The sequence below is a fragment of the Octopus bimaculoides genome, chromosome 6 (assembly GCF_001194135.2).
Source record: "Octopus bimaculoides isolate UCB-OBI-ISO-001 chromosome 6, ASM119413v2, whole genome shotgun sequence".
Taxonomy (NCBI): domain Eukaryota; kingdom Metazoa; phylum Mollusca; class Cephalopoda; order Octopoda; family Octopodidae; genus Octopus; species Octopus bimaculoides.
In genome coordinates, this window is record NC_068986.1 from 10748620 (window position 1) to 10757422 (window position 8803).

Here is an 8803-nt window from a genome sequence, read left to right on the forward strand (position 1 = left end):
TTAAGAGAGAGAGAGAGAGAGAGAGAGGGAGAGAGAGAGAGAAATCAAGTGCCTGCTGTCTGCTACCTGCTGACTTTCCCTCTTTCTTTAAGGAAATTGCTGAATTGATGTAAACAAAGACATGTTGATCAGCTGACTACTGGTTGACAATCAGCAGGGAAAGCCAACTACTGAGCTGACTACTGGTTGGCAATTAGCACTACTATTGAATGATCGCCAAATGCTTAGTGGTATTACATCTGTCGTTACGTTCTGAATTCAAATTCTGCCAAGGTCAACTTTGCCTTTCATCCTTTCAGGGTCGATAAATTAAGTACCAGTGGAAAACTGGGGTCAAAGCAATCAGTTCCCACCCACAAAATTTCAGGCCTTGTGCCTTTAGTAGAAAGGATTATCATTGTTATTATTATTATTATTTCACGGTCGATAAATTAAGTACCAGAGAAACACTGGGGTTGATGTAATCGACTAGCCCCCTCCCCACAAATTTCAGGCCTTGTGCTTCCAGTAGAAAGAGTTCTTATTATTATTGGGGTAGCAGCTGGCAGAATCATTAGCACACTGGGCAAAATACTTAGTGGTATTTCATCTCTGTCACTAAGTTGAGAGTTCAAATTCCGCCAAGATCAACTTTGTCTTTCATCCTCTTGGGGGTCGATAAATTAAATACCAGTCAAGTACTAGGGGTCAATATGAATGACTTTCCCCTCCCGCAAAATTTCAGGTTTTGTGCCTATAGTAGAAAGGATTATTATTATTAGTTTGGTTGTCGCTGTTGCCAATGACATTGCATGGGAGAAGACAACAGGGCCGTGTGTGTCCAGCTGTGGTCAATGAGTCCAATCTGTCCAATGTGTGAACAGAAGGTTCTTCCACAGGTTGGGAACTGGTGGTCTGCGGAGACTGAAGGCAAGAAGTTGGTCCTCGACTTCCGTAGTTTGCATTTTCTTTTTTTTTTCTTTCTTCCCCTTGCAATACTGTTCTGTACGTGGGAGGTGGCACTTCTGTTGGTACAGCTTCGCCAGACAGAGTAACATTGTATTCACGTTCCTAAGGGGTCAGAGTTCTTCTCGAAAGCTTTTCAGTGACGCTTTGAGTGTCTTTGAAGTGTTTTGCTTTTTAAACAATGGATGTAACGAATGGGAGACTGTCAAATAATCAATCAATCAATCATTTCTAGCATCTCAATGTACAGAATATCAACCCTCATAATTTAACGTCTGTTTTCCATGCTGGTATGGGTTGGATGAATTGACGGTGTCTGGCAAACTGCATGGCATCACTCACTCACACTTCCAGCATCTCAAGACATAGAAACAGTTGTTAGTATTCACTTCTAGCATTGACTTGAATATCCCTTCCCATGGTGTTCGGAAGGGCATCCAGCTGTAAAAACCTCGCCTGTGCTTGTGCCACATAAAAAGCACTGAGTCCACTCTGCTGAGTGGTTGCTGTTAGGAAGGACATCCAGCTGTAAAAACCTCGCCAAAACTGACCTCGCCTGTGCTTGTGCCACATAAAAAAGCACGACTCACCTCACCTGTGCTAGTGCTATGTAAAATGCACTAAGTCTACGCTGCTGAGTGGTTGATGTTAGGAAGGGTATCCAACTGTGAAAATCCTGCCACGACAGTCACAAAAGCCTGGTGCAGGCTTCGGTCTGGCCGGCTCTTGTGGTACCATCCCACTCATTCTAGCAAGTAAGACAGACGTTAAAGGATGATGATCGACTGCCAGAATAGATTCCACAGAGCCAAACATATCAGATTTACCCTCAAAATTACTCACAAGACAGTTTCCAAGTGAGTCAATATTTCCTCATGGCCAGACATGTTTTTATGGAAGGTTGGGAACTGGTGACGTTCATTCATAACTATCACATAATGTCAAGACGAGGAGATGCTAACATACACATGATGGGATTCTTTCAGTTCCTGCCCAGCAAATCCACTCACAAGGCTTCGGCTATGCTGGAGCTACAGTAAAAGACACTTGCCAAAGTTGCTATGCAATGGGACTGAGCCTGAACCAACATGATTGGAAAGTGAACTTTTTAAGCAGACAACCACTTCTGAAGAATTAAATATTTGGCAGCAACATTTGTAATAGAAATGAAATGAAGAATAAATATTGAGATGTAACGGCCATTTGAAGGTGGAAGCAAGGAGCTTTCAAAGTGAAACAGATAACTTACCTGTACACTAATGATGAGGAAAAAGTGTCAGTGAGATATGACTGGAAGCCAGGAACATATTGCTTGAATGTACGGTTTGTTAACAAATAAAAAACATGGACCTGTAAAAAAAAAAAAAAGACAAGTGAATGGTAATGATACAGACACACGAGTACACCCAACTCCTACATTCCAGTACATAAGGTATGAACATGAAAACAAAAAGCAGAAACCTATTTTAGAAGTACATTTGTGAGCATTATTTACAATGGACAGATAGGTGTCCCCATCTTGTTTGTTATCACAACATTTCGGCTGGTGTACTCTCCAGCCTTCATCAGGTGTTCTGGTGGAATTTCAAACATAACCCTTTATTTGACTAATGGGGTATTCTGTTCTCATTCCTAAGGTATTCTTTTTTTACTGGTGTTATTTTTTGTTGACATTATATAGCATATAGTGTAGTGGATGAAAGTGCAGGCTACTAACCCTCAGATTCTGAGTTCAATCCCAGGCAGGGACTTGGGAAATAATATATCAACAAAAAATAACATCAGTAAAAAAAGAATACCTTAGGAACGAAAACAGAGTACCCTATTAGTCAAATAAAGGGTTGGGTTTGAAATTCTATCAGAACACCTGATGAAGGCTGGAGAACAAATCAGCTGAAATGTTGTGATAACAACAAACAAGGTGAAGACAAATATCCATCCATTGAAGATAAGGTACATAATTCCTCAACTCTAAAATATAGATTAATACATTTGTGAGATATCAACATTGAATTTGTTTTGTTTTTTTTCATATAATCATTGGATACAGATTCTTTGTAACTCAAACACACACACACACACACACACACACACACACACACGTCTTTTACTTATTTCAGTTCACATATTCTTTACTTACCAAGGCATCAAATACAACTTGATTATATTGTTCCAAAGATTCTGTATAGAACATGTCAAACAAAGCATCCAAGATGTCATGTAAATACTGAAAATAAACAATAAGCTATAATAATAATATTGTACTACTACAGTAAATCTTTAGATGGTCATAATAATAATAATCATAATAATAATAATAATAATGATAATAATAATCTTTTCTATCCAAGGCACAAGGCCTGAAATTTTTGTGGGGGAGCAGCCAATTAGATCAATCCCAGTATGCAACTGGTACTTATGAAAAGCAAAGTCAACTTTGCCAGAATATGAACCCAGAACGTAAAAATGGACGAAATACCGCAAAGCATTTCGCCCGGTGTGCCAACATTTCTGCTATCTCATCATCTTGATGATGATGATGATAATGATGGTTTCAAATTTTGGCACAAGGCCAGCAATTTCAGGGGAGGAGTTAAGTTGATTTCATCAACCCCCATCTGGTCAACTGGTACTTATTTTATTGACCCCGAAAGGATGAAAGGCAATGTCAACCTTGGCACCATTTGAACTCAGAACATCAGAATAAAAGGCAGACTGTATAGTGCCTGTGTGCGAACAGCCATGCCACATGGCAATAAAACGTGAGCTGTGACTGCAGAGGACATGTGAAGGCTTGAAAGAAATGAAGCTAGAATGCTTCACTGGAGGTGCAATGTCAGTGTGCATGTACGACAGAGCATATCTTGAGAGGATAACTGGGCAGAAGAGGCATCAGATGTAGTGTGCAAGAGAAACAACTGCACTGGTATGGTCATGGGATGTGTATGGATGAGGATAGCTGCATAAAACGTCAATATCTAACTGTGGAGGGAACCTGTGGAAGAGGTAGAGCCAGGAAGACATGGGACGAGGTGGTGAAGAACAATCTTCGAATGTTGGGTTTAATGGAGGTGATGACAAGTGACCAAGACATTTGGTGATATGCTGTGCTTGAGAAGATCCGTCAAACCAAGGGAAATCATAGTTGTGGCCGTTGCCAGTGTCATGTAAATGACACCCATCCCAGTGGTACATAAAAAGCACTCATTACACTCTCAGGGTGGTTGGCATTAGGAAGGGCATCCAGCTGTAGAAACCATGCCAAATCAGACTGGAACCTGGTGCAGCTCTCTGGCTTACCAGTTTCAGTCAAACCATCCAATCCATGCCAGCATGAAAAGCAGATATTAAATGATGGTGATGATGATGACTTGATAATAATCCAACATTATTTTTTTTTTGAGAGGGGGGTGTCATTCCATGTTTGGAGCAGTGATGCTTTACAAATTGCTCTGACAACTGAGAAATATCTTAAAAACAAAACTTTTACAGAAAAGCTCTCTGCTTACCCTGACAATATCTCTTCCATTAATACTCATCAGCTTCTCCAAACTTTGTTCAATTTTGTCAGTTTTCATTCGCCATTGCAATATATCAAGGAGATCTTCTGCAAATTGAGAAAAAACAAAACAAAACAAAGAAATGAAACAACAAATTATTTCACCAGATTCAACGGCTTCAATATAAACAACATTAGGGTCATCAAGAAAGAGGCCGGTGGACCCTTAACATAATTCTCAAGCAGCTACAACCACTTCTCTTGACTGCTCTCCCTCTCTTAGCAGGGAGGCCCTTGCTTTGCATGCTACTTGGCAACCCTGCATTGAGTAGTGGTGCTGGTCCTACGTAACAACCCCACCCACCGAACTGGTGCCATGTGAAAAGCACCAGTACACCCTGTAAAGTTGTTGGCATTAGGAAAGGTATCCAGCCATAGAAACTACGTCAAAGTAAACATTTAATTACAATCCATTCAATAGGCTTCGGTACAATTTCCATCTACCCAGTTTCACTCCCAAGATATGAACTGGTCTGAAGGTGTGGAAAATAACATTTACACAAGATTCTACAAAGTGAGAATGAACCTAGCATCCAGATTGCAAATTTCAGTTTCTGTCTACTAAATACATTCATGAGTGTTTAGGTAGTCCAGGGCTATAAGTGATAAAAAAAAAAACACTTGCCCAAGCTGCCATGCAGTGGGATTGAACCTGGAGCCATGTGGTTGGGAAGCAAAACTCTTAACCACACTTTTTAGGATAAGATGCTTACAATAAGGACAAGATAATTTTTAGGCTGCTTCCCCCTTGGTTCTAAGACCACATTCCAACCACCCCACCCACTCACCATCACAGACACAAACCATTTTCTGCAGCAAATTCAAAACAACAACACTTCACAAATAAGTCTTAACCTAATTAACCCTTTATTTTGTTTGTTTTACAACTATTGCTCCATTTTGGTTGCCCCATTTTTCTTCAATGCCCCCCACTGGATCTTTCCACCACCCACTTTGGAAATCACTGATTTAAGCTACAAAATAAATAGATAATATTAAAAAAAGTCACAGAAACTGAATTTAGTCATCTCCTGCTGCACAGACTTGCTGACTGGGCCACCCCCACCCTCTCACAATGTCATTAGCACAGACAAAAAAACAACAATAATGCTTCTTTTATTTACCATTTAGGGCTTACAAAAGACATTAGGGTTGGTACAATGTGGGGTTACATGAATAGAAGCCTGTGAGCAGTAAAAATGATGGTATAAATTCTAACAACAAAAAAGTCACCAAAACAGGGAGTCTTCTAAGGTCCACTCTTGGAAACTTCACAGAATAAATAAATACAATTTTGGAAAAAAATGGTAAAGTTCTATATTACTGTTTTGTGTAAACTTTGTGGAACAAAGGCAGGAACTGATGGTCAAAGTGTCTCTGGAATTCCGTTGGTAGATGGCTGACACAGATGAAAGAGAGGTTTCCGAAGGACTTTGTGGGAGATTTAAATAATCCATACAGGTTAAATTTACAAGGGTATCACACTGAAACAGAGAGAAAAAGTAGTGGTATTTTGTTACATAGACAATGTTAGGATGATTGAATTTCTTAAAAATACCTCAAAACAGAAAGAATTACCAATAAAGGACACGAAACAAAGACAAACTTATAAGCAGAACCAAAAGAAATACTTTTGGGGAGGAAAGAGAGAGAGAGAGAGAAAGATAGAGGGCCAAAACTAATATGGGCTCACTACATCATATAAACAACCTTTCTTCCCAGCAGTTAAACTCTTCCCTGCTTACATGAAAGCGACCCTAGTTGGAAGTTGGGTACCCCAATCGACTCCTGGGGTATTAAGAAAACAGGTTCACTCATTGTATTCAGCAGAGGGGAACTATCACGGGCCTCAGTAAATGCAAACCCATCTTATTTAAACTGAAACAGGATGAGAGGGGCTCAGAGGGTCCTCTTTAGTTCGGGCAGACATCAATAGAAGTTCAATTTATAACATCTACAGCATAAATTGCACCAGTTTAGAAGTAACTGAAACAATTAAGAGAACTAAACCCCCACCCCACCCTGCCCACTTTTCTCTTTCAAAAAAAAATGATTCAAAAACAGATGAAACATTAATTTGCAAATCATCATCAACAGTAGCATCATCATGGCTTAATACTGTCTATTTTGCAACTCTTCACTCCAACTCAACCCCGTTTCTGCTCTATCAGCTATCTCCACTCCCTATTTTCAGACTCATCTGCATAACTTGTCACCCCTCAACCCTATCCAATCTCTCCAATTGTCACCAACCCTCACTTATTTCCTTGTGAAGTAACATTTTCCCCTGGTCAGGAAATGTTTTCACAGGGTATTGCAAATGAACAACACCACTTGTATGATGTCATGTTTAAGACAGAAACACACACACACACACACACATACACCCATGCACAGAAACACATACGCGGTGGGCTTCTTTTCAAGATTCAATCTCCTAAACACAATAGGACATAGGGAATGGTTGCTTGAGAGAGGCTCCTTTTCATGTCTAGAAGTCTACATTATTTTCTACTGAAATCTTTGGGGAGGGGGCCAGTCAATTAGATTGACCCTAGTACGCAACTGGTACTTAATTTACTGACTCCGAAAGGATGAAAGGCAAAGTCAACTTCAGCAGAATTTGAACTCAGAACATAAAGACAGACAAAATACCGCTAAGCATTTGGCCCCGCATGCTAACATTTCTGCCAGCTCGCTGCCTGGAAGTCTACATTGCCACACTAGAGATAACTGGATCATGGCATCCCAGGCTTTACCAATTTGTGAGTGTCTACATTACATAGACCCTTCTCTCAAAATTGGAAAGAAGACAGAGTGGAGCCTACGTTCGCATGCTAAGACTGGTTTTCAGTGTCACCTGGAGAGACTGCCTGACCAATAAGCGATTGAATGGGAACCTTTGTGCAGTAACAGACAACAAGGAGCATGGAATAAGATTCACAGGGCATTGCTGGAGAGCTACAGATGAAGTTGTTAGTGAAGCTCTTTTGTGAGAGCCTGCACAAGGAAGAGCTAGCAGAGCATGAGATGCAGAGACCGGTATTAAGCAGATTTGTGACAACATCAACTGCAATTGCTCTCACCTGCCAAGTATGAAAGACAATAGAATTGGATGGCGATAGAGAGTCACAGGAATCCATGCAAGCAGTGTAAGTGGTGGTGGTGGTGGCGATGACGATGACGATGACAATGACGATGATGATGATGAAGGTGATGATCTGCTAAATCTGCTCACACACACAATATTCTGTTATGTGTTTCAGCCCTAAGGCTGTGGCTATGTTGGGGCACCGCAAGTAATAACAAGTCTCCCTGGCGGGGAATCGAACCAGGTCTCCTGCATGACAGGTGGGGATTAATGGTGTGAAAGTATGGCACAATGCTAGCAAGCTCGAGGAAGGGGATAAGCCCGATTACATTGACCCCAGTACATAACTGGTACTTATTTTAGCGATCACGAAAAAAATGAAAGGCAAAGTTGACCTTGGTGGAATTCAAGCTGAGGTAAGGACTTTCGAGCGAGATCGTTGCCAGTGCCCCTGGACTGGCTCTTGTGCGGGTGGCACATAAAATGCACCATTCTTGAGCGTGGCCATTGCCAGTACCGCCTGACTGGCCTTCGTGCGGGTGACACGTAAAAGCACCCACTACACTCTCTGAATGGTTGGTGTTAGGAAGGGCATCCAGCTGTAGAAACTCTGCCAAATCATATTGGAGCCTGGTGTAGCCCTCTGGTTTCACCAGTCCTCAGTCAAATCATCCAACCCATGCTAGCATGGAAAGTGGACGTTAAACGATGATGATGATGATGATGATGATGATGAATGTAGAGGCTGACGAAATGCTGCTAAATGTTTTGCCTGGCATGCTAAGGGCTCTGCCAACTCACCCCCTTAATAGTTTTAAACATTAAAGAGAAAGATGTTCTTACTTTATAAATACACAAAGTGTGGGTGGCGTCTGTTAATGTTATATCTTGATTGGTAATTTTGATGAAAGAAAACCCGAGCAAATTGTCCCCTTGCTTTTTGTCACTTGCTACAAATGAAGAAAAAAAAGAGAGCAAAATCAAATCAAAAACTGTTAAAAACCTGCATAAAACAAACAACAACAAAAAGTGTGAGAAGGGATAAACTTTTTGGCTACAACTTACTTGAACAATGCCGCAGTTCCAGTCGGATGTGTGCACCAGTGAACTTCTCTATGGGTAAAGTAAACTGCAAAGTGGACAAACATAGCCTTATGGTTTACAGGGGTAAAGACAGTTCATCTGATATTTTATATATATATATATAT

At 40.7% G+C, this 8803-nt stretch overlaps 1 protein-coding gene across 11 annotated transcripts in view; it reads right to left on the reverse strand.

Moving 5' to 3' along the window:
• Positions 1-8803, reverse strand: part of LOC106870442 (dedicator of cytokinesis protein 3) — a 274705-nt gene that overhangs the window by 104813 nt on the left and 161089 nt on the right. For all 11 annotated transcript variants that reach the window (XM_014916529.1, XM_014916531.1, XM_014916528.1 and 8 more), the window contains 6 exons: positions 8661-8724; positions 8439-8545; positions 5829-5988; positions 4455-4552; positions 3086-3172; positions 2195-2295 (listed from right to left, as the gene is read on the reverse strand). In XM_014916529.1, coding sequence (XP_014772015.1) covers positions 2195-2295; positions 3086-3172; positions 4455-4552; positions 5829-5988; positions 8439-8545; positions 8661-8724 — 617 coding nt within the window. The remainder of the gene's footprint in view (positions 1-2194; positions 2296-3085; positions 3173-4454; positions 4553-5828; positions 5989-8438; positions 8546-8660; positions 8725-8803) is intronic.